The sequence below is a fragment of the Mustela erminea genome, chromosome 9, assembly GCF_009829155.1.
Source record: "Mustela erminea isolate mMusErm1 chromosome 9, mMusErm1.Pri, whole genome shotgun sequence".
NCBI classification, from domain to species: domain Eukaryota; kingdom Metazoa; phylum Chordata; class Mammalia; order Carnivora; family Mustelidae; genus Mustela; species Mustela erminea.
Window position 1 is genome coordinate 98,537,317 of NC_045622.1, and position 26,587 is coordinate 98,563,903.

The window sequence follows — 26,587 nt, forward strand, 5'->3', positions numbered from 1 at the left end:
AAATTTATTAAGTGAAGGAGAATGTCTCATTAATGGTGTTTCTTCTAAAATGTGAGTTGGAAATGGCTTACAAATTAAACTCAAAATACAGCCAAATGGTGGGCACAGTTCCTTAAATTGTTTGTAAAGAGATCATCTCCCTCCCTAACAGTCTTTCCCATTTAGATGAAATTTGAATTATTCTGCCATCTACAAGGTTTGTTACCTATTTAAGCCCTTGGACACTTAGAGCAACTGTTTTAAATCTTTCTTTAAAAATCATTAGAAACTCTGAACCTATCAAAACAAATTCCCATTAAGTACTTAGGTGATTTGTTTCCAGAGCAGGTCCTGATTTACTTGGATCTTCTAAGTTGAAACTCTAATCAGTAAAAACGTATAGCTCTTTTGCTGATGAAAGTTCGGGTAAGTAGATCCTGGAAGGGGCCAGAACTTTGGTTACCTTGACATTACCCTGGAAAATTTATGGTACAATGTCTGCCTTCTTGGGATCGTCAGTTAACTGCCTTTTGGAGGTAGCAAGGATGACATCAGGTTGAGTTCTGGAGGTAACTTGAACAAGTTACTTGAGTATTAAACACCTTCCTATTAATTTGAACTACTATTTTTGAAATTATTGAAACAATCAAATCACTTTACATATATACACAATTATGTATGTACATATATTAAGTATAATTATGTTTAAAATGTATCAGTAGTTCATCTGTTTTATCTATACTCACAAACTGTGACTTCAGGATGGAAAGCCTTAAGCTATGAACACTTATGGGCTGGATTACTTTAATCGCTCTTTGCAAATTATCAAAATTTAAGTGTCTGCCTCATGCAGGTCCTGAGCTTAACAACTATAAGAGTGTGTTTGTATTTTAGGGATGTGCTCTTAGGAAGAGGAAGGAGAAAACTAGCTGGTATGACTAAGATGGTTTTAGAGCGATTTTGATGTTTTCTTTCTTTTGTACAACTCTATGTGTGTGTGTGTGTGTGTGTGTGTATATACCATGCACACATATGTGTACATATGTATATGGATATATATTACATATATTTCTTCTTTCTTCTGGTGTCACATTCCTTTAACTTTGATTTTTCTACTAATCACTTTGAAAAAGGTGTTTTTATTTCTATTTTAATTAATGATATTTCAAATGTTTGGCTTTCATTTGTAATGTAAAGTTGAATTAGATTTAAAAATATTTTTCTTCATATAAACACACACATTTATTTATGAGCAGCTCTATAGGAGGGTGTTGTTGTTGGTGCAGAAGGTGATGGTGATGATTTGCTCTGGGATGGGGTCGTGAAATCGGGAAAGGTTGTTCAGTGATTCAGCCCCCTCCTCACGAAACATTCCAGGAGAACATAAAGTTTTGTATCTTTAGTGTTACAGGAATCTCCAACCCAGAAAGGTGTTATTGAAAATAATTCCAGCTCCACTCATCGCTCAAGGAAGGCAACAGGTGTTGTGCATAAACAATGAACCTTGGAACACTGATAAAAACAAAATAAAATCAGTATGTTAAAAAACAAACAAAATGAATTAAGAAGACTTACTGACAAAAACAATCTTTTTAAAGCCATTAATTAGAGACACATTGTATTAATGATGCATATGGATATAGATATTCTGAGAAACACAGAGCTATTGATTGCTCAGTAAAAATGACATCCAGGGGCATCCTGAAACACAATGCTAACCCTTCTTCCAGTCCAGGATTTTACTGAAGAAATTATTAGGCTCTACAAGAAAATTAGGAACATGAATTAGCTGTAAAGTCAGCTTCTTAGATTCAAATCCATGTTCTATCACTTATGAACTGTATACCCTTAAGCAAGTTAATTATTCTGCTTTTGCTCAACCATCAGATATGTCTAAATGTAGCCAGACATGAGAATTAAATGAGAAAATGTGGAACAAGTACTAGCAAAAAATCTAGGACATAGCACATACTAAAAAATTTGATTATTATTTTGACAGGATATCTGTGTATAGATTCTCTCTACATCAATATTACATTGCATAAATTCATGCAGTCAGTTTACTTTAGCTTCATCTGGAAACCAATAATATATTTATTGTTTAGGTCCTCAATGAAATTCTATGAATGAATGATTAAATGCATGAGATATGATTTTTTATCTTATTACTTGGTTACTGCAATCAAGATCGATACTATCTAGTGTGAGTATGGCTGTGGGGAAAACTACACTTTAAAACACTATTGAAAATGAAAGATGTTTCAGGATTTGAGGAGAGCAAAGTTGCACAACCCATGGAAGTTCAACATATACATATTTTAGATTTGATGTTGCTATTTCTAGGAATTTTCTAGGGCAGAAATATTCAAACCAGTCTGTAAGAATTTCTGTGAAGTGATGTGCGTTGTATCATTGTATGTAAGAGAGAATACTAGAAATAGCTTAAATGTCAAGCAAAAATGTACCGGTTTAATGAATCGTGGTACAACCATAAAGGAGAATAATCTGTAGAAATTAAAGGTGTAGGAAAATCTGTAACTGCTGAAAAATAATCTCCATACAAACTATTGAAGTTCCATGAATGTTATTATATTTTATGTGCTTGTATATAGAGTAAAACACATAAGTGATTGCATACATTCAATATACCTAAACTTCCTTGGAGTTCCTGGGTGGCTCAGTGGGTTAAAGCCTCTGCTATCGGCTCAGGTCATGATCCCAGGGTCCTGGGATCGAGCCCTGCGTTGGGCTCTCTGTTCAGCGGGGAGCCTGCTTCCCTTCCTCTCTCTCTGCCTGCCTCTCTGCCTACTTGTGATCTCTGTCTGTCAAATAAATAAATAAAATCTTTAAAAAGTATATACCTAAACTTCCAGAGGCACATCTGAAGAGCATGCCCTAAACTGTCAGTATAGGGTCAATAGGGCTTATGGTTGGGAGTGGTCCTTTCCCTTTAAATTTTCTACCACTCTATCTACCACACAAAATATTTCCCAAGGGAATATGGTCTCCCGCTTGTATTTTATAAAAATTAAATTGAGCATTTAGGAGAAGCATATGTATACATACAATAAAATCTAAAAACATTTACTAGAAAACATATGTAAAAACATGAGGCCAAGGCAAAGGATCTGTTTTAAAACTAGTTTGTGGTCAGTAGCCTTAACCTCATTCTAGGAAAAAAGATGGAGAGATACTGATCTAAGACTTTTACATTTATAAAATCACTTAATCCTTACGTTACCTTCCCATTTTTTAGAAAATGAAACTGAGGTACAGACAGGTTATCTGGCCTATTCTGTGTTCTCAGAAGTGAGTAGTGAGTGTAGTGTGGAAAATCAGGAGTTTTGTATAGATCTTTATGATTGTTGCCTTACTATCTGTTCCCAGTTGAACGCAGACAGCTAGGTTTACTTACTCAAAGCACATTTAACGAGGGTGAGTAGGGGTATATGTGACTTAGCTTTAGGAGATACCACAAATAAAACATTCAATACACATTCGAACTATAGTTTATGTTAATATCTTGTCACATTTTAATGTTTATAAATGTAAATATCAAAACTGTAACACTAGGAGCTTATGATGTTTAATACAACAATTCTGAAAAAAGCAACTGAGATTTAAAGAGAATATGTAACTTCTAACTAATTACATCCCTGGAAGACAAATGTAGAATGGATTTCCTAACAGGAGTTTTGTGTGAAATGCAGGCTTGTGTGTTGTCAAAGTCCACGTATTTTGGCTATGAACATTATGTTTTCCCTTTCTTCATGCCTTGCTCATGCTGTTCCCCTTCTTGTTTACTTTCTACATCATACTTTTAGAATTCGTTCTATTCTCATGTCAAGGCTTAGCTCATTTCATCTTCTTTGGATCTATGGACCATATTGATAATTGTACACTTATTGTTTTCAGGAGTTCTTATCTGCCTTCCATCTTTACGATAGGGCACTTTCTGTATTTCCCACTCTCTAGGACATGCTATAGAATGGAAATATGCCACTGTCTAAGTAATAATTAGAGACTGAACAATGTAATTCTTTACTTTATGTGAACAGTTTGTTTTAGCAGTGGTATTCACAGGATCACTGGAAAAAGGAGGCATTTTTTATAATAATCCGAATGATCTGAAGGCTGTGATTCATCACTGAACTGGAAGTCCAAGGTGTGGCTCTGCTTTTGGGTTTGGTTAAAGCCTGTCTAGTAGAAAAGAGAGAGCTGAAAGACAATAAATGGGATATGTGGATATGTGAGCCTGGGTGTTGGAGGAATAGCAGCCAGGCTCTGACAATGGTGATCTCTCATTTCTGAGCAGGACTGGTACCACCATTGCCTGGGACCCAAGATTCAGTGCTGCTTTTCCTTGGATGATTCAGTTTTGTGGGTTTACTTAAATTAAATTAAATTAAATGACCTATGTATACACAGCACAACATTAGAAATTTGTGAAAATAAATAAATAGCTATCCTTAAGCATCCATATAAGAATACTAGAAACAACCAGCAATTAAATTAAAAAAAAAAAGCCTAGGAAGACAATTGAATTATTGCTGATATGCACCCCATATGTTTATTGTAACACATATCCAGGATGGTGGTGGGGAGGAAGTAAGGCAGGAGAGAAGAATGGATTTCTTGACAACAGGTGGCATAGGCAGAGGCAGGAGGAAGTCAGGAGTTTAGAGGAATAGAAAATAATTATGAAAATTTGGTTTGTGTTTCCCAAATATTCTCATGCTCGTACTGCTTTTGATGCTTATGAAAGTATTATGAGGCAGGGTGTATAACTCTTAGAGAGGCTGCAGAAGATGATGGTTAGTAGCTTGTGTTATGAATTTGCTCAAAGACTCACCCAAAGTGCACAGGCTCTCCAAGCATTATCTATCACATCAGAGAATCAAGATAATACCATTCCACGTCTCATAAGTCTTCTGTGGGACTTAAAAGAGGAAATCGTGAAGCTCTTAGCACGGTACCCACAAATAATAACTCCACAATACCTACTAACTTAAACCACTATTACACTGTTTTATTTTTGAAGGATTGAAGATTATATTAAGTCAGTAAGTATCCTAAGTGAGACAGAGTGCAAAGTCTGCTTGCTCTGAACCCATGGCCTCTCACTGTACTAGACAGAACAAGGTGTGTGTCCTGGTAGTAAGAAATGGACTTGACGGTTGTGGGAGGAGGCATACAAAAATAATGAGGTTGTTATCTATGGACAAAGTCTTGAATGTCTGGCTGAGGTATGTATTAGTGGCCAAAAAAGAACTGTGATGGATTTATAGATTTTAAGACAATGAGCATTACTATTTATTCTAGTGTATTATGCTTTAAAATATCTTAAGTCCTAAGATGGCTCAAAGAACATCTTATTTGGAAGTGGGAGCATTTCATGCAGGTAGCTCTGAACTGCTGTCTTTGAGAGGGACAGAGTTGCTTAGCTGGCTTTGTTTAACCCCTAATATACCAGTAATCTACCATAAATGCCTCTTCTCCAGATGAGGAAATGGAGGCCCAGAGTGGTGAACAATGTCACAAAACATTCTAGGAGTTAGAGGAATAATTTGAAAACAAACAAACAAACAAAGAAAAACAAAACAAAAACAAACAAAAACAAAAACAAAAAACAGCTCTCCTGATTCTGCGACTATGTTCCTTCTACTTTATTGGAGCTACGAAAGCATTATTGAAGTTCTTGGGCTATAGATTGGGGTTAGCCCATATTGTACACTGTAAACAGTGTCCCGGAAGCTGTGCACTTTGTTTAATGAAAGGGATAATATGAAGAGCGTGTCTTTGGGTTTTAGAGGAACCTAAGAGGATCTTATTTTATTTTCCCATTTAAAGCAGTGATCTCTCATGCGTTCCCACCAAAGGGCAGACAGCCTTTGCCCAAGTATCCAGAGGCAAGTTTTCTACTGAGCGGTATTTTCACTGTATCATTTGGGATCAATTAAGATGGAGCCGTTATGAGATTATACTGTTAGCAGCTGGTTACCATATTAGAGGCTGAAAAAAAAAGCAGGTCAAGAGGGTATGAGACAGAGTGTAAAAATTGTCCAAGCACATAGTGATTACTAATTAAAAACAATATTCTTTTGTAGCTTTTCTATCTCAGAGTGGTGTGCTTATATCAGCCCATAGTAAATGAAGAATCCAAACAACGTGACTGAGTTCATTCTTTTGGGCATTACAGAGAACCCGGAGCTGTGGAAAATACTCTCTGCTGTGTTTCTAATCATGTATGTGTCCACAGTGTTGGGAAACCTACTCATTGTGGTAACTGTGATCACAAGTCAGAGTCTGAGATCACCTATGTATTTCTTCCTTACTTCCTTGTCCTTCATGGATGCCACCTACTCTTCTGTCATTGCCCCCAAGTTAATTGTGGACTCTCTCTCCAAGACCACTATCATCTCATTAGAAGGCTGCCTGACTCAGCTCTTTGCAGAGCATTTCTTTGGTGGTGTGGGGATCATCCTTCTCATCGTGATGGCCTATGACTGCTATGTGGCCATCTGTAAGCCCCTGCAGTACATGACCATCATGACCTCTCGCATGTGCTATCTGCTGCTGGGAGGGGCCGGGTTGGGGGGAGTTTTCCACGCAGCAATACAGCTTCTCTTCATGTATCAAATACCCTTCTGTGGTCCCAATGTCATTGATCACTTTATGTGTGATTTGTTTCCCTTGTTGAAACTGGCCTGCATGGACACGCACACCCTGGGTCTCTTAGTCATCCTCAACAGTGGGGTGATGTGTGTGACCATCTTCCTTATCCTCATCACCTCCTATGTGGTCATCCTCTGCTCCCTGAGGTCTTGTAGCTCTGAAGGGCGGCGCAAAGCCCTCTCCACCTGTGGCTCCTACCTCACTGTGGTCATCTTGTTCTTTGTGCCATGCATTTTCCTGTATGTGCGGCCTGTGGCCACTTACCCCATAGACAAGGCAATGGCTGTGTCCTTTACCATTGTTGCGCCCATGTTAAATCCATTGATCTACACCCTGAGGAACACAGAGGTAAAAAATGCCATGAGGAAACTAGTGAAACGAGGTACACTGGGTGTCATTGGCTTACAGGCTAAGGACAGATCTTTTTTACAAAGACAATGAGATCCTGCCAGTCCCATTCATTCCAAATCATTGGGCACCCTGCAGCCAATGACATCCTTTAAGTGTGTAAATCAGATTAAGATACTATAATGAAGTTGTTTCCTACCTCTCTAGTACAATTGCTCCATCCCTTTTCTTATAAGACTCTGGGCACCCTTTTTCTTTTTTCTTTTTATTACTTTTCTTTTTTTTTCTTTCTTTCTTTTTCTTTTCTTTTTTTTTTTTTTAATAAATAATTCAATTCTGGTTTTCAATAATTCCAGTCCTGGTTCAGAGCTTTTGTTTGTTCTTACTCTGCTTGCTGCTTAACTTCTCTTTCCCAGAGCAATTGCTTGGCTGCCTCCATCTCATTTTTTTTTTCTTTCAGTTTTTACCACCTTATGGTGAAGTTTCCATCTTTTTAAACGTGTGTCTCCTCATGTCTTTCCTTGGGCATTCCCCTTACGTACTCTCTGCCTCTTCATTCCTGGATTCATTCTACATGTCCTCATCTTGACTCATGTCAAAAGAGAAGAAAAAGCCTATGGCAGCATAAATAACTGTTGTTAGTAAAAAAATAGGATTATAATGTTTCTGTTTTAATTATAGAATTATAGAACTGGAAGGATCTTAATGATAGTCTTAGCCTCAAATATTTGTGCCCCATTTAAGAATTTTCCTAGAGTCAAAAGTAGGTCCAAAAGCTCCATCTTCTATAACATAGGTAAGACCTGTTCTTATCATTTGTGTTGAAATTACTTCCTGTCAGTTTGAATACAAATTTCTTCTCTTATCTCTTGTACAGTTCCCCAAATTAATTCACACTACATATCTTTACTCATTAAACATATTATTTCAGAGTTCAGTGCCTGACTTCTTAACAGTAACATCTGAAACAAATTTTATTCTTACTCTCTTTTTAAAGGAACTTGCTTTTACTAATGTTAGCTCATAAGTCATATGATTTTCTCTATATTAGTACTGAAAAATTCAATACATGATTCAATTCAATTCTATGATACAAAGGCAGAGCAAAATAAAGCAAAATAGTGCCTTAGTTTGGAAAAGAATATATTTTTTAAAATATTTATTTGTTTATTTGACAGACAGAGATCACAAGTAGGCAGAGAGGCAGGCAGAGACGGGTGAGGCAAAGCAGGCTCGCCGCTGAGCAGATAGCCTGATGTGGGGCTCAATCCCAGGACCCTGGGGTCACAATCCTGGGATTATGACCTGAGCAGAGGTTTTAACCCACTGAGCCACCCAGGTGCCCCATGGAGAAGAATATCTTCTTACAAAGCATTTGCAAGCATCAGATTAATGGAGAAACATTAGATGAACTTGCTTCTTATTTCACTGAGAAAAATTAAGCCATCGGAAGAACATTTCCACAGAGTCATGACTATCAATCTACCAGCATCTGTTCAAATATATATCACCTTTCTACCTTCTCCAATAAACATGTTAACCTTGCTCCTATCCAAAGGCAACCGACCTCTTTAAAATCTGTGTTCTGAGCCTCACCTCCTTATCACTTACATAAAGGCATCTTTTATTTCACCTATATTTTCCTCACTAATGGATCATTTGCTTCAGCAAAGAAGCAGTCTGTCATTTCTTTTATTTTTAAAATGAAATCTTCCCTTGGTCTTATTTCCTTTATCAGCCACTACTCCATTCCATTGCCTCCTCATTGTAGCTTAACTTAAGGGGTTCTTAAATGCCTGTTTCCGAATTCTTTCTATTCTTCTTTAAACTTTTCCTGGGATACGTCAGTACCTAACACTGAAAATGCTCTTTTCAAGGTCACCAGTGACATCTGTGTCCCTAAATTGAGTAGTCTTTCCTCATTTTTTATTGTATGGACTCTATCTTTAATCCCAGTCAGAAGACTGAAGTATCTTTCTGTGTTTTAATCAGACAATAAGCAAATACAAAAGTACCTCCTCTTCCCCTGCAATTCTAGAACTCCATCAATAATTTACTCTATCTCACCCTGGGTATTTACCTAGGCAGTGGACCTTTGGGAAATTTGGCTGGCTCTTCCCAGTAATTCCTAATTTTGAGACACCATTTTCTATAATGAATTAATAACACTCCTCTACCAGAATGACAAAGTGTATTTTCATTAAAACTGATAAACTGATTCTAAAATTTGTATGTATGTGTAGCTGTGTTTGAACATCCTTGGCAATAAAACCAGTGTGAGGGACATAGAGATAGGGGACAGGATCTTCTACAAACCAGAACATACCATAAAGCTTTGCTTTGTAAACATTTTGTTATAGGCCTGTTAAAAAGGAGCTTTAAAGAGTGGAAGAAATGGCCCGGGATTAAACCATCTATCTTTGGAAACTTGGTATAGATTTTGTAAATTAATAAATGATGAAGGAGGGATTTTAAATCTGAGGGTAGAATGGTTTATTAGATCAATTCTAGAAAGGCAAATTGCTATTTATCTCCCTCTATTTGATACCCCCAGTTCATACATTTCTTTGTGCCTGTCTCTGTCTCTGTCCTCTCTCATTTTTGATTTGTAAGGCTGTTTTTTGAAACTTCACCTAATATTTGCACAAATAACATGTTGTTATATTATCTGTCTCCCCCACCTTCACACTATTATTTCAGTGTTACAGCTCTCATTTCCTCTAACAAAATCAAATAATTAGTGATGAAGAAAATAGGGTGTAAAATAAAGTAGAAGATGTCAAGTATGGTTTGAAGTAGGGTCCAGAGTTCCAGGATTAATTGCTGGAGTCCTGCTGTTGAGTTATGTGTTTAGACGATCATCTTCTCTAGGAATAAGGTCCTGGTCAGATGGTTCTTCTGTTCATGAAATCTCTCTAAAATGTCAGTGAAAAGATAATAATACTTGTCCATTAATATCACAGGTGAATAACACTTGTCCCAAAATTCCACAGGTGAAGGTGCTTCTGCAAGTTCATTTTTTCTGATCAATCACTTCAATTCTGCTTCTTTTTGTCAGATGTGAATAGACATAGAAATAGGTAGGATGCAAAAGTGTGTAGAACAAGAGATCCCTGGGTATGGACCCTCTCTGAAGGGACATTGAGCTAAGTCTACGTTTCCCTCAAGCTTCAATCCCAGGGCTACCTAAATTCAGAGTTAGCAGACCTGCCATTCCTTCTCTTTAAAAAAAAAAAGAGAAAAATTCCTTTAATCTATACTTCTTTGCACATTATTCATAGAATGCATTAATCTTTAATAAGCACCTGTTGCTACTCTACTCTCAACACATTACAAGTCCTTGTGGATTCATGTTGTACTTCATCCCAGGACTCAGCTCTTGTATTTGGTAAGCACATGGGCACTTTGCCTTAATTCTGCACAGATATTGTATTCCATCCCAGTGCACAGTTTTCTATTCACTGTGAAGGGAATGGAAAGCATCTTCAAATGGAAACCCAGAAGAATTTGGAAAAAGAAAAAAAAAGGAAAAAAAAAAACTTCAATTGGTTGGAGACATAATAGTTTTGCAAATACTTGACCAAATCAAAGCACGGGAAACTGTGTCTTGAAAAATCATACTGATGGGAAATAGCCAAACCTTGATGAGAACAGAGAAACAGTTCTATAGGGTCATGACCTTTCAGGGGAACTTCTTTAAATTGAAGTTGGAAATCAAAGAGGAAACATTTACCTCTTTACTTTTTTCCTGGAGTTCATGTTGAAGATTGATAAGTAGTAGGGAACATTCTCTACCTTGTCAGCCAGAGTTACTCTTCCTCTCCCTCTGACGTGTCTTAGGAACAAAATTCATGTTTTGGGTAAACATTGAAGGGGCTTTTCTCTGTGCAGTATAAGAGATTACCATCACCAGAATTTTCAAGAAACTGACAAATGGTGAGATTTATAATGCACAGTTTTGCATTTTCAGAGAGGATTTTAAAGTGTGAGGTAGTAGTTAAGAAAAATGGTGTTGTCCAGCTACCAAGTTAAGTGCAAGCTTGAGTCTATCACTTAGCTGTGTACCCTTGGGCCAGCTACATAACTTTTTCTCTCTAAATCTTTATTTTTAATATAGATTATATATGAAAAATCTCAAAAGATTTGGAAACAAAATAATTCATGTGGTGTTCACAGGACAGCACTTGACACAATCATATGTGCTCAATAAATAGCAGCTGTTAGATGCAAACATTTTTTAGAGGGTTAGGAGTACCTAATACATCAAAGCTAATGAAATTAGAACTTATTTAGTTTTTCATCTTCAAGTTAAATCCAAATGCTGATGAAATGCAACATGTACCTATTTTGGTCCTAGTCATGTAATCCTATTTTTTATTCTTTCTAATTATATTCACATTTATCATTAATCATCTAATGCTGTCTTTATCATGATATTTTGGGTAAAAGGTGAGCTTCTTTGCAGCTGTAAAGATGTACAAGAAGGCAATTTAAGTGCTGTTTACTATTTACAATGTTACTATATATAATACATAATTCTATAGTCCCACAACAAATGCCTAAAAAATGGGACAGAAAAGGACCTTAAGAGTAAACAAGTTTCTTATTCAAGCCACAAAGCAGAGGCTTCTGATTTTAAATATATCCACTTAATCTTCTTTAAGTTCATTTGAGGCCAAAAGTAACATTAGATTTCTGTCTCAGAATATTTCAGGAATATTTAAATGGCTGAATCTTTGCACTGCTTTGGTGCTGGTTGTTCGCTTTTGTCTCTCTTAAAGTGAACTAAATCACTAAGAAAATAGGGAAAAAGGAAAGCTCAGGCATTGCTTAGGGAAGACACAGGTGGAAAGAGAGAAAGTTTTTTATTTTAGTTTTTCTTTCAATTCCAGAACTAGTAAGAGTATAAAACATTTATGGGAATCAGCAGAGAAATATTGGAAAAAGAGAAAGGTGAACTAAGAAGCATATATTTTCCCGATTGTAGGAAATAGAATACGCTTAGTTAGACAGACAAAGAATAAATCTTTTTATTGCTAAAGTAAATAATGATCATGATAAAAAATACAGTAGATTTTAGGGAGAATAATTAAGAATGGAGTTTTAATCTATTCTTTTGATTAGTAATAACTATATACATATATATATATTTAAAAGACATTCATATGTGGCTAATATGTACTAATAAGTGCATAAAATCTTAAATTTTGCCTGAAATATGATTACAGAATATTACTTGCAATGGTGACCATGCTATTAATTCCTCATATAGTTTTGCTTGTTTGTTTCTTTTTTCCTTAATGTTTGTTTGTTTTCCTTAATGTCTCTGCCACAGAGCTAATGGATATGGATATAAGCAAGATGTCAGAGAGAGAATTCAGGAGAGAAATAATAAAGTCAAGAGCTAGGCTTGAATAAAGTATTAGCGACAATAGAATCTCTAAGGGCAGAAATGAGATCCAAACAGATTAAAAAATGCTATGAATGAGTTGCAGTCTAGGGCATGTGGGTGGCTCACTGGGTTAAGCCACTGCCTTTGGCTCAGGTCATGATCTCAGGGTCCTGGGATCTAGCCCTGTATGGGGCTCTCTGCTCAGCAGGGTGCCCTCTGCTCAGCAGGGTGCCTGCTTCCCCCCCCATCTCTCTGCCTGCCTCTCATTCTACTTGTGATCTCACTCTGTCAAATAAATAAACAAAATCTTTAACCAAAAAAAAAAAAAAATAGTTGCATTCTAAACTGGATACCTAACAGCTTGGGTAAATGAAACAGAAAGAGAATCAGTGATCTAGAAGATAAACTGATGGAAAGGAAGTAAGTTGAGTAAAACAGAAATAAGCAATAGGCATCTAGAAACACATGAAGAAAGGGTTGGAGAGATTAATGAAGACATTAAATGTTCCAAAATCAGAATTCTTGGGATTCTCATATAGTTTTAAAAATATACTTGAAAGTTAAAACAGGAATTTCTATTATTTTCAGAATGATTGATGCTAGAATTAGTTTTGTGCTAAAATGAATGGGAAGGAAATAGTGGGCAAAGCAGTGAATGGGGAGGGAAATTTCCCAGGTCACAGCCCAGGAGATGGTTCACAGTTCCGTTTACAGCCACGAGGGTCCCTGAGCAATCTCTGGTGCACCTCCAGTGTATTAAAGAGTACCGCTATTGAGAAAGGATAGACTTTTGAATATTTGGGAGTGTCTGGGACATGATACACCTATTTATGAAAAGCTTATAATTGTTTAACATTTTTAGTTTAAGAAGCTATGTTATGTTATCATACTAGTTCCACCTACACAAATTAATTATACTGGACACTTGATAAAATGATTCTCAAGCCCCCTCTTCTTTTTTCTGAACAGCTAAGTTTATGGAAAATGATGGTGTTGTGGATTTGAAGACTTTTAGGGGTGTCTGGGTGATCCATTGGCTTAAGCATCTGACTGTTGCTTTCAACTCAGGTGGTTGATCTAGTGTCTTGAGATCATGCTCTGCCTTCGACTTTGCATTCAGCATGGAGTCTGCTTCCGATTCTCTCTCCCACTCCTTCTGCCCCTCCTGCTCATACTCTCTCTCGAGAATAAATAAATCATCTTAAAAAAAGTAAACTTGATTTTTAATTTTAAATTTCATACCGTTCTGTCCAGTTACTTACTGAAAATAAAAGTTGATTATTTTTGTATGTTCACATCTTGGTTTTAAGATTATATTAACACATCTGTATAAACGGGCAGTTATACATTTGTTGTTTTTCTCTTTTCATATGTCATAAAAATGCTTCACCATTCATGTCCTCACACTATTAATTAGTGTTTCACTGTCAGCATCAGGTGCTATCAATCTGTCATAGTCTGAATTACAGAAGCATCCTCCTATTCACCACCTTAGATATTTCTAAATTTTCACTATCATAAATTACATGACATCATCTTCCATTATAAAAGTTACCACCCTATTTCACTTTTCAAATAACCTTTAGGATGGGAGTTGCTACTATAAGGAACACGAACATGTTTGTCATTCTGGAAATAATGCAAAGGTATTTTCCAAATGATTGCATGAGTGAAGCACTTTCCCTACAATTTTAGAATTAGTATATTTTTAAAAACATGATTTGAAAGAACACATATTTTACCTTATGATGGATTAAAATTTTCAGCTCACTCTGTGTGTGTACAGTGCTTAAAAATAATGCCAAATTGTTGATAGATTGTGTCTGTAAGTAATTGGGCATTATCTTCTGATTCTACATTCATTTGTTCTGTGTCCTTCATTGAAGGGCCTCACGTGAACAAGAGAATCAGAAGGCTTGAACCTCTACAGGTGGATGGAGAATTGAAAGGTGAACCTGCTCCTCATTCTTGAAAAGAATGGAAATTTCTTGTTCTTTCCTGTTGACAATGTGGGAAGGACTTGGATGTTAACATCTGTTAACATCCCAGACCTACCATCTGTTCTGAACTTTATCTTTATATGCACGAATTTCCTACCAGTGTAATAAAGACAAGACCTAACATGGACCATTTCCTAGGTACTAGTCCCAGAACAATTTTTTTTTTTTTTGGTATTATTTAACTTAGTCAACATGACAACACTCTGATATAGGTTATTTTTTCTAAACTTCTGTTCTTATTTTCAAATAATAAAATAAAAAAATAAACACATGGATACTTGTTCTGTGTTTGTATGGAGCTTTCCCATGTATCTTTCTCTTTTGTAAAGAATGAATGAACTTATCTTAAAGGCCAAGTTCATTTCAGAAGTTTAATGAAATATTTGGAGAGTAGCCATAATTTGCAAGTGACTCTTAACATGAATGTTATTCTTCTGTTTGCAGATCAGGCAAACAGGGATAGCATGCAAATGCCCTCTGCTCCTATTCTGTGCACATGGGTGGACATGATAACTCCAGTGTCATACCCCTTTCCTTAGAATCTTTCTCAACAGTTCACTCCAGGAAGCCACTGCTAACTAGAGTGGGTAATTGTGATAAACTATTTCTCCATAGGTGGATACCTCCTTTCTCCCTTACAGGAGATCTGGCATTTTGAAAGTATTTATAATACTTTTTCTCCTCCTCAACTCTTCCTGAACTCCCACTAGCACCTTCCACAAATGTTGAATATTGTGTTCTTAGTGAAGCTAGAAACAGAGAAGATAACTTTTCATGTGGACACACCAACTTCTTAATGACTAATATATCTTTTAAAACTGGTCTGAAACACATTTTTCTTTATCATAATTGTAGTCTCTACATGTTTCTTCTGGCAGCTTTAAGCTTTCCCTTGGAAATCATGCAAAACCAAAGCTTTATAACTTGAGTTTGGCCTCCTGGGGCTTTCACAGAATCCTAATGTTCATAAAATAGTATTATTTATATTTTTGTTTGGATACATTGCAACTGTCGGGAACAACTTGCTAATTGTGGTGACCAGCAGCAGCAGCTCAGCACTCCTCGGCTCCCCATGTACTTCTTCTTGACTTTCCTGTCCTTCCTGGATGCCTGCTTCTCCATTGTCATTGCTCCCAAGATGATTGTGGACTCCCTCTATGAGAGGAAAACCATCTCCTTTGGAGGTTGCTTGACCCAGCTCTTTTCCGAACACTTCTTTGCTGGGGTGGAGGTGATTGTTCTCACAGCCATGGCCTATGACCACTATGTGGCCATCTGTAAGCCCCTAGACTACACAACCATCATGAACCGGCGGCTCTGTGGCATTCTGATAGGTATAGGCTGAACAGGGATTTTTCTGTATTCATGGTACAAATTTTCTACTTTCCAGCTGCCCTTCTGTGGTCCCAATGCCATTCATCATTTCATGTGTGATTTGTACCCATTATTGGAGCTTGCCTGCACTGACACACACATCTTTGGCCTTTTGGTGGTTGCCAACAGTGGGTCTATCTGCATCATAACATTCTCTTTGTTGCTTTTCTCCTATGTTGTCATCTTGCTCTCTCTGAGAACCCATAGTTCTGAAAGGCAGTGGAAAGCTCTTTCCACCTGCATATCTCATGTTGCTATTATGGTTTTCTTCTTTGTCCCCTGAATATTTGTGTATGTATGACCTCCATCTGCTTTCAACTTTGACTAAATGGTGGCTATATTTTACACCATCCTAACTTCTTTGCTCAATCCTTTGATTTACACTTTCAGGAATAGGGAAATGAAAAATGCCATAAAGAAAGTATGGAATAGACTGATGGTGGTTTGTAGTGGCAAATGAAACATTGAAGTTTAAAAAAAAATTTGAAGAATAAATGTCAGATATTTGAGACAAAAGTTTTGTGTGTTTTGTCCTCTTTAATAGGAGCTTATATATTGAAAAAATAAAATAAAAGAAAGAGAACAAGGAAAATGAAAAGACAAAAAGCCAGTAATATGGTGCCAGGAAAAATATTTTCACACTTAGATCACTTACCAATTCTGATTTGGTAATTCAGTATTCATAGTAAATTAAAAAGTATTGAGGGTTATGTTTACTGAATATGTAAGTTTCAATGAAAGATTAGGAAGAGAAATTACCCATCAAAACTCTTGCCACTCAAGTCATGATTTGGTAAATCTTTGTGGAGGAATGACAAATACATCTGAGACAATAGAAACAAAAACTTAAACTATTTCAAGTGAAAAGAAAGTTACATGTAGGATATTGATCTCTGTGATCGATGAAGACACAGTCAGGACTCTAGGGTGGAAAAGATCAAGAATTCTCAGAAACTGAGCAGTAGGAGTTCCTATATCATATGACTTGTTCTGAAAAAGCAAAACTCATACCTGGACTTCATGACCCCATTTCTCATATACTCTTATTTATTTTAATTTTTTTATGTTTCAAGAAAAGTTATTGCTTTCTGATATGTTGCTATAATTTTATTTTATTTTTAACTTTTTTGTCCATTTCCTCTCATGGACTGTATGCTCTAGTTGAGGCAGGGAATTTTTTTTTTGGTTCATTATGTATCAGAATAGTCTAGGACATCCTTATGTAGGAGTTCGGTGAATAACTGTTGAAAAGTGCATAAATGAGGTATCTTCCCATATGCACCTTTAAGTATATCTGTAACATTAACACACTAAAGTAAAGTTTGGCAAAGGAATGTAGTTATTGCTGATATTAGATCTTGGCAATGATATCTCTTTCTACATATAAAATTTTATATAATATATATATATAATTATATTTTATATGCTTTTATATAAAATATAATTAATGTATATACGACTAGAGCCTAAATCAAGAGTCAGAGAATTAACTTATTGAGCCATCCATTACCCTATACAGATGGCATTCATATATAAATAGAAAAAGAAAATACAGAAGACATGTATTAAAAAATTCTACCCTTTCCTTCTTTCCTGTCTTCCTCTCTACATTGACTTAGAAACATAGATAAGATTAGGAAAGAGAGACTTGAACATTAATATTAAAAATTTAAATGGCAAGATTTCATTTCTTTTGATGGCTGCATAGTATTCCAACTTGCTATTTGCCTCAATGTGGATGGAATTAGAGGGTATCATGCTTAGCGAAATAAGTCAAGTGGAGAAAGACAACTATCATATGATCTCCCTGATATGAGGAAGTGGTGATGCAACATGGGGGGTTAAGAGGGGAGGAGAAGAATAAATGAAACAAGATGGGATTGGGAGGGAGACAAACCATAAGTGACTCTTAATCTCACAAAACAAACTGAGGGTTGCTGGGGGGAGGGGAGTTGGGAGAAGGGGGGTGGGGTTATGGACATCGGGGAGAGTATGTGCTATGGTGAGTGCTGTGAAGTATGTAAACCTGGCGATTCACAGACCTGGGGATAAAAATATATTACATGTTTATAAAAAATAAAAAATTAAAAAAAATTTAAATATATTTGGGGCTCCTGGGTGGCTCAGTCATTTGAGTGTCTGATTCTTGATTTCAGGTCAGGTCATGATCTCATGGTCATGAGACTGAACCCTATGTAGGGTTCTTCAGGGTGCTTGAAATTCTTTCTCTCCCTTTGCCCTCCCTCCCACAACTCCTATGCTCTCTCTCTCTCTAATATGAGTGTGTGTATAAATATATATATAAAATATATATAATATATATTGAAAAAAGATAGAAAGAAAGAAAGGGAAATTTTTGTTACCAGTTGACTTTTCCTAAGAGAAAATTGGAAATTAAAGAAGGTGAGAAACTTGTTTAACATCACATAGGAGATAATGAGATAATGGTGAGGATAGGGCTCATGTCTGTTTACCCAAGATAGTTCATGTATCTAAGCCTTTAACTTGCTTCAACAACTTTCACACTTCTAGAAGACATGGGCTTAAGCAAAGCTTATGGAGAAGTAAACAGAGTTTCCTCTCCTGCAGTTCACAGTGAGTTGAAGCTAACTAATTGGCCCCAAAGCATGTGTTTGCCCATGGACCATCTGAATGAGGTAACACATTGGCCATCCTTTGGGACTGGGTTGGAAGTAATGGTTTTCCTGGAGTTCCTGAGGCTGGACACCTGCCTTAGGCATTTGTAAACTTGGGTGAGAGTTGCCATAAATATGCAGTGCTGTGGAAGGAATCAGTTACCTCATGTGATTTCCAAAAGAGCAACTCTGGGAAAAGAGGTGGCTTCAGAGGAATTTATCTCTCAGAGTGCAGGGATAAGGTTCCTTCACAAAGATTTGAGAAACTGAATTAAGAAATTTCTCTTTTTCATGAACATCTCCCATACTCCAATCTAGACCTTCTTGTTTCTGTCTAAATTAGTGTTTTGGGGGAGGAACAATGTGATGTAGGGTCACAGGCAGAGTCCCTTTTCTGTATAAACTCTCTATATCCCATCACCTCATAAAAACATTGACAAATATCAGTGAAGTATACAGTTTGCATGTTTTACTCAAGCTTCATATGATTCACCGTCTAAGTAAATTGAAGTTGAAGATACGAAAAAATTTACTCTATTGGAAGTCATCTATTTCCTCATAAGCAAAGAGGTAAGTTTTTCAATCTGCCTGAGATCATTTCTTCACATTGCCTTGTCAAGACTGATCTGATTGAATCTATACTCAGAGTGTCTTCTAACAAATTAGTTCCTGGACACCATTTCCACCCATGAGGGGCTGAGGGAGTTAAGGCTTCCCAGACCTATCCTGGCCTCAGTGCAGGGCTTTCCTACTTTCAAATCATCTTTGTTTAATGTGGGGTGGGTAGAGCAAGAAATTTCAGCATGGCATTGAGGCCATCTTGGGAGAAGTTTCTATCTTGGGGAGTCCCTTGATTTGAAAAGTTTTAGGTCAGTGGTGATGCTTCTGGGCTGGGGTATAAGATAAGAGTGCACATTCTATGCATTTGGGTTTTTAAGACCTTGTTAATCCTCTGCTTATGACTCACAACTGCAACTTCTGTCTGGCTTTGGGGTGAAGGATTGTGTGGTGGGTCAGGAAGAAAGAAGCCAAACTCTCCAATGAAAATTTGGGTCAAATGACACTCTCCAATATTTTTGCTCACTTCCCTCTTTTGTATGTCTTTTCTGTCTTCTCCCCTAACCCTTCTCTTCCTGGTGTCTCCTCACTCTCATTCTCCTCTCTCCTGCTCTGACTATATGCTCTCCTTGCCTTATCTTCCTCTTCACCATTATTCATTTGGATATCTAGTTTTCCATTTTCCTCACCATGCAGTTTACAGAACCAGATTTTTACAGAACTGGAAGTTAAGGCAGATGGCATCTTTTTCTGGTCTTTCAGGATTTGCCTCCTCTTGCATGCACTCTGCACGATGATAGGGATCTGATGTTTTATATGCTGTGGAGGGTGAATGCTAGAGAGAGAAAAAGCTATCTAGTAGCATCACATTCCTATTTTAGCCTGACTGTACTATACTCACTGACACTTTCTGGATCACAGGTGAAACTCTGCTTACAGAATTTACTGTACATAAAGCAAGGGGCCACACCTATCTTGCAAGAAAATGTGTAGTTCAAAATAACTAATAAAAAAGGAATATTGTTTCAATGATGTTTGAAAATTACAGAACAAGAACCATATATAATCTAGGATTGCCTTCTCCAATTGTGTGTATAATATATATTTATTAAATCTGTATATTAAATATATGTATGTATTTAATAAAGCACTTATTAATAGTAGAGATAGAGGCAGATGCCTATGAGCCTGGAAAAGCATAGGTTTGCTATTGGTACCAATACAATTTGAAATGTAAAATTTCAACAGGTAAAAAGTAAAAATTAAGATTAAGGAAAAGAAGAACCATGCTCTAGTACTGTGAAGTCCCCCCAAATCTGAGAGATAAGGCAGTCTGGAACTATGAAAAACTGATGATTGAATTCAGTGATAGAACTATGAGTGGTTGTGTTGATCTCATAAAATGTGCTTATCTTATAAATGCTACTTTCTTGTCTTAATGCTCCAAATCGTCTTTTTTTTCTTTTTTAAGAGATTTTATTTATTTATTTGATAGAGATCACAAGTAGGCAGAGAGGCAAGCAGAGAGAGAGTGGGGGGAGACAAGCAAAGATCCTGATGCAGGGCTGGATCCCAGAATCCTGGATGATGACCTGAGCTGAAGGCAGAGGCTTTAACCCACTGAGGCATCCAGGTATCCCTTCTTTTTGCTTATTTAAAATAAAACAAGATAAAGCTATTTCACTTGGCTTTTATGATTGTCCATTATCTACCCCTAAATTTCTCTATTACAACCTTTTAATTTAGCAAGAGTGTAGTTTCTATGGAGATCTTCTCTATGTTAACCTGAAGCTATGCATGTTTTTCCCTCTATGATATTTTACTGATTCTCTCACCTAATTCCTCCTCACTTCACAGCCAAGCCCTCCCTATCATCAGTTCCAACACTTTTTAGGAATAAAAAAAATTTTTTTGTTGTTAAGATTTTATTATTTATTTATTTATTGTTTCTGAGAGAGAGAGACAGAGAGTGAGAGAGAGAATGAATGGGGGATGGGGCAGGGGGAGAGAATATATGAGCAGATTTCTGCTAAGCATGGAGCCTGAGAGGTGGGGCTTGATCCCAAGACCTGTGAGGTCAGGACCTAAGCCAAAACTAAGAGTCAGGAACTTATCTAACTGAGTCACCCAGGTGCCCCAAGAATCTAAGGTTTCAAAACAATGTAATCATTTTTTTTTTTTCTTTTCTAATGATGCCAGAGACTATTGGAACTGCCAATCACAGCCTATAGTTATAACATCTCTAGTTCATCATACTGTACTAGTATTCTTTCAGCTAGATGATAGATTAATTTTAAGTTTTATTTAGGTATGTAATTTTATTAAGGGTTAATGGGCAATTTAATTCAGTAATTTTAAAATTTGTATTTTATTTTGGGAAAGTGAGAATAAACTTATGGCTTACTTGAATTTCAGAGAACTGTGTTGGGAACTCCAGTTTGCATACTTAAGGCTAATACTTCACTTCTTTATCATTTTTGAAACTTCACTGACCAGCCAATTGATAATCAAGGTACTTCAATTCTTTTGGAACCGAACTTCACTTGCTATTATCACATATAGTTTTATAGTAATTCTTATGTAATTAATGATCTTATCTAAAGGTGTGTTATCCTTCTGACTTGGTTGTAAAGAGGGTGAGGACATATTTATATGCCCTATTATATAGATTGAAGATATAAGTATGTACATAGTATATATTAGTAACTGATTTGATTTGTTATTGATTAATTGAAGGATTATTGATTTATCAGAAAGCATTTCTCGAAACTCATACTAAAATAAATTCTAGATTATTTGACATCAATATTAAATGTACAGAAATATTGTGGACAGACTAAAAATAAATTGTGCTAATTTCCTAAATTGAAGTAATAGAAGGTAAAATTATGGCCACCCTGAAGCTAACTTAAGAAGTAATTTCTTCTTAAAGCATAATCCAAACAAGATACTCAAGAGGTCAGGAATAATAGATGCAAACTTGTGCCCAAATCAAGAAATGTGTCTTTTAAGTGAGAGTTTCCAAGTGTATAGATTTTAAAACTATAAGAGTTATTCTTTTTCAGTAATTGAGGTGCATATACATTATATGTACATCATACACATAAGTATATACTTAATAAAGTATCTATTAGGGTGTCTAATTGTCAAATGAAGAAAAAACTGCAAGACATTAAAGTAATCTGATCAAGATCATACAGCAAAGTCATTAGTTCTCAGAACTTGGCAGAGCTAACAATTACGTGAGAACTTTGTTACCCCTGAAATTCTTGGTCCACATAAGAAGACCTTCAGTTAATTATCATGGGTGAAGTATGGACATCAGCTTTAAAACATAAAGAAAAACAAAAACAAAAAAACAAGTTTCCCAAGTGATTTCAATATATGAAAAACTGAAAGCCATTCGTTTATGTGTTGATGGAATTAGAAATGTAAAAGTGCAGTTCTGAGTCCAATTTCATCACTATTGCCAGGTCACTATTTCCCCAATTTTCTCTGCAGATGAACAGTTTCTGCTTTCACTGTAACCATGGAGTTGAATAACAGTGTGACTGAGTTCATTCTGTTTGGGCTAACCCAGAATGTTCTGAAGGAGAAAGTCGTGTTTGTGGTCTTCTTGTTTCTATACCTTGCAACTCTGATGGCAAATTTACTGATTATGATGACCATAAAATACAGCCGGACACTTGGGAGCCCCATGTACTTCTTCCTTTTCTACTTATCCTTTGCTGATGCCTGTTTCTCAACAACCACTGCTCCTAGGTTGATAGTAGACTCTGTATCTGAGAAGAAAGTCATCTCCTACAATGAGTGCATGACCCAGATTTTTTCAGTTCACTTCTTTGGGTGCATGGAGATCTTGGTGCTAGTCCTCATGTCCTTAGATCGCTATGTGGCCATTTGTAAACCCCTGCGGTACACAACTATCATGAGCCATCGTGTCTGTGGTACAATGGTGAATCTGGCCTGGGTGGTATCTTGTATCCATTCTTCTGCACAGATTTTCTTGGCTTTGAAACTACCATTCTGTGGACCCAATGTTATCGATAATTATTTCTGTGATATGACACCTTTGTTGAAACTTGCATGCATGGACACTCATTTAATTAATTTACTTGTAGTTTTTAATAGTGGGGCTATCTGCATGGTAAGTTTCATAGTCCTGCTTACCTCTTATATTTTTATCTTACATTCTCTGAGTAACCAGAGTGCAGAAGGAAGAAAGAAAGCCCTCTCTACCTGCACCTCCCACATTATCGTTGTCATCTTATTCTTTGTCCCATGTATATTCACTTATAATCGTCCTGTAACTACATTTCCAGTGGACAAGATGGTGGCTGTGTTTTACACTATTGGGACACCCTTGCTCAACCCTCTGATTTACACTCTGAGAAATGCAGAAGTGAAAAATGCCATGAGGAAGTTATGGTGCAACAAACTCTGACTTGAAATAGAAAAACAAATGAACAAAACAAAATGAAACAGAGGACTCCAATTTCTAACTCTGTAGTAACTTAAATAAAATTGGACTGATGGAAAAGAAAAAAAAAATCATCCCAATATGGACATCTGAATCTTCTCCCAGTACGATGTTTGTAGACATAGGCAGAATGACCACAGAGCACAGATCCACTTCATTTTGAGTCAGCACCATAGAGTGACACACTATCAAACACAGTAGTATTTGTGAGAGATAAGTCCCCTTCACTCTTCTGCTGTCTGCACAGCAGATTGCAAGTCAGCTTTCATTGCATCTATCGCTTTAGCTCCCTACTTTGTACATTATTTGGTTTGTGTTTCTTTTTTCCATTGTTCTGACCTGGGTTGAAAGACTGGTCCCTAATTTTGACTGACCTACTTTGTTGGCAAATCAGTTTTGACACTACTAGATCTGGATCTTATCCTTTCTGGCTCAATGTGAATATCTCCAAGTGAGTACAAGAAGTTGATGATCCCACAGGACTATAAATATCAACTAATTAAGCCTCTATTTGGTGGTTATCTTCCCTTTGTAACATCTGTAAAAACAGGCCTTTTTTTTTTTTTTTTTGGTCTCTTGAGCATGTCCAAGGATATAACTCATGACCTATTCAAATAGTATAATTCTAGCTATATCAAATAAATTCATTGTGTTGATCCAAAGTTTCTATGTACTTTAATATCTTTCTTCTTTGTTCATCATGTTTACTATTATTTATTCATATTCTTAGTGTCATATTAATTTGTCATAAAAGCCCATGGGCATTTCCCTAATTGTCGGTTGATGAATTGGGGACAACTTTATCCAATTCTGAGAGTTATATTATAAAAACCAATGCTTCCTTGATAAGATCATACATATTAGAAAAGCAATGGCTGACAGAGAAAATAGAACTAATGTTACAATATTTCATCCAAAAAAGGAATATACAAGGGATTGTTTCATGACTAGTTGATAAGATTGCTTATCCATGGCGTGTACATTTCTGGGATGAGAGAAATGTTTCAGGTTATGGTTTCTTGAATTCTACCTTTACTAAGCAAACTTTGCATGGTAATTTGGCTTCCTATAGAGATTTTCCTCTCTGGAGAAAAAAAAATACTGACTAGTGGCTAGAATAAGCACTTTAGTGTTTTGATTCATATTTTTCATGTATGTCATTAGACTTACATTCTAGTTCAAGTACTGTTAATGAATGAGTAGGGACAACCATAGTCATCCCCTGTGTGAGTGGGCAGGGCAATGGTTCTGTCTCTGAGAATAAATATAATCAAGACTACTTTCCTACAAATCTGGTAACTAGAGCTTGAAGTGTGGCAGATGAACCCATCTAAATCCATTCTAAGAGCCTTTGGTTGAGTATGCCTCCTTGAAGATAAAGGTCAGATTTCAAACTCTGACAATGAAGGTTTGGAAGATTTATTTACAGTTCATCTCCTGTACTGGAAAATCTCTCCAAGTATAAATCCTATAGGGGTACCCAGATAACTGAGTTAGTTAAGCATCTGACTCTTGGTTTCTGCTCAGGTCATTTTCTCATGGGTTGTGAGAGCTAGCCCCTTGCAGGGCTCCATGCTCAGTGGGGAGTCTGCTTGAAGATTTTCTCCTTCTGCCCTTCCCCCTACTCTCATGATCTCTCTCTCTCTCACTCTCTCTCTTTCTCTCAAATAAATAAATAAATCTTAGAAAAGTACAAATCCTGTAGATGATGAGGCAGGAATTTCTTGGTTGGTAACATAAGGCATCAATAAGCTACTTGCCTTACCACATTTGCCACAAATGTAGCTTTCCCTTATTTCCCTTAATTGCTATATTTTGATATTGCTATAGAAACAGATGGCAAGCGGAGAAAAGAGGAGAAAAGAGAAGTAGTATTGAAAGTGAGATTATGAAGGAGTGAAGGCTTTTCAATTTTTAGTTTTAGGAACTTCCATTAGGTGCGTATTTGTGGAAGATCATCGATGATCAGGAAGTTTTTTTGTTTTGTTTTTTGTTTTTTTGTTTTGTTTTTTTTCTTTTTCTATAAGTTCTGTTTGGCTGAGATTTCTCTGAAAGTGCATGTATTTAGGAATCTAAAGCTCAGAGGAAAAATTTCATTTCCTAAGTTAGATTAAAAGTAAAATAAAATCCAGGGTTTTTGTGACTTTAAATACTATCTCTATGCTGATGATTCACTAATTTGCATTTACACTACAGACCTCCTCCTTGAATGGCAGATTTGTACACTCAAGTACTTGCTTGATACTTTCCTTTATATATCTAAAGATATCTTTATATTTAATAAATGATTTTTTTCCCTTTCAAAAGGTGGTGGATATTATGGAGGGCACATAATGCATGGAGTACTGGGTGTGGTGCATAAACAATGAATTCTGGAACACTGAAAAGAAATTAAAAAAAATAAAAATTAAAAAATAATAAGTTATTGTGCATAAAGAATGAACTCTGGAATAATGAAAAGAAATTAAAAAAATAAGTTTAATATACTGGAAACCTGTGTGTGTATAAATTCACAACTTAATATTAGATATTTTTTAAATTTATAATTAGGCACTGTTCGAAAGGACAGTTATATAAACTAGACATATAGTCCCTCCAGGTGGATCTGTTTAAAATCTGATTTTTTTTTTAATCTAGTAGAGATGATTAGCCTAAAGTATTTCTGTCAGATTACATTTTTCTTTTTGATACATGTTAAATGTTCTTTTTGATTCTTTCTAGGCAACTTTACTAAATAATTTATTTTCAGAATAGGCTTGTAAAACAGTTTGAAAACACATAGTATTCAGGTACCTGAATAGTTAGTTGGGTGACTGCCTTCAGCTCCAGACATGATCCTGGAGTCCCGGAATTAAATTCCGCATCGGGCTCCCAAGTCCATGGAGAGTGTAATTCTCTCTTGGACCTTCTCCCCTCTAATGATCTCTCTCACTATATCTCTCTCAAATAAATATTTTTTTAAAATAAAGACATAGTATTCAGTCCACCTAAACTGTACATGACTTCAACTGGAAGATATTTTGGGGCATAATTAAGCAATCTTGGTAAAAAAATAAAAAAATAAAAAAAAATCCTGAAACACAAGATTCCTGAAACATCTGAGCCTAGGCTGTTTCACATTTACATAAAGAAGTGTGGTTATGCT

At 36.2% G+C, this 26,587-nt stretch overlaps 2 protein-coding genes and 1 pseudogene across 2 annotated transcripts; all 3 read left to right on the forward strand.

The window, feature by feature from the left end:
- Positions 1-6,129: 6,129 nt before the first annotated feature.
- LOC116599881 (olfactory receptor 4C6-like) lies at positions 6,130-7,095 on the forward strand. The gene has a single exon (XM_032359832.1). The coding sequence runs from the start codon at positions 6,130-6,132 to the stop codon at positions 7,093-7,095; it is 966 nt and encodes a 321-aa protein (XP_032215723.1).
- An 8,200-nt stretch (positions 7,096-15,295) lies between these two features.
- On the forward strand, positions 15,296-16,243 carry LOC116599299 (annotated as a pseudogene).
- Positions 16,244-22,491: 6,248 nt separating this feature from the next.
- LOC116599300 (olfactory receptor 4C11-like) lies at positions 22,492-23,406 on the forward strand. Its single transcript, XM_032359099.1, has one exon. It carries the CDS (start codon positions 22,492-22,494, stop codon positions 23,404-23,406), a length of 915 nt encoding a protein of 304 aa, XP_032214990.1.
- Positions 23,407-26,587: the final 3,181 nt, after the last annotated feature.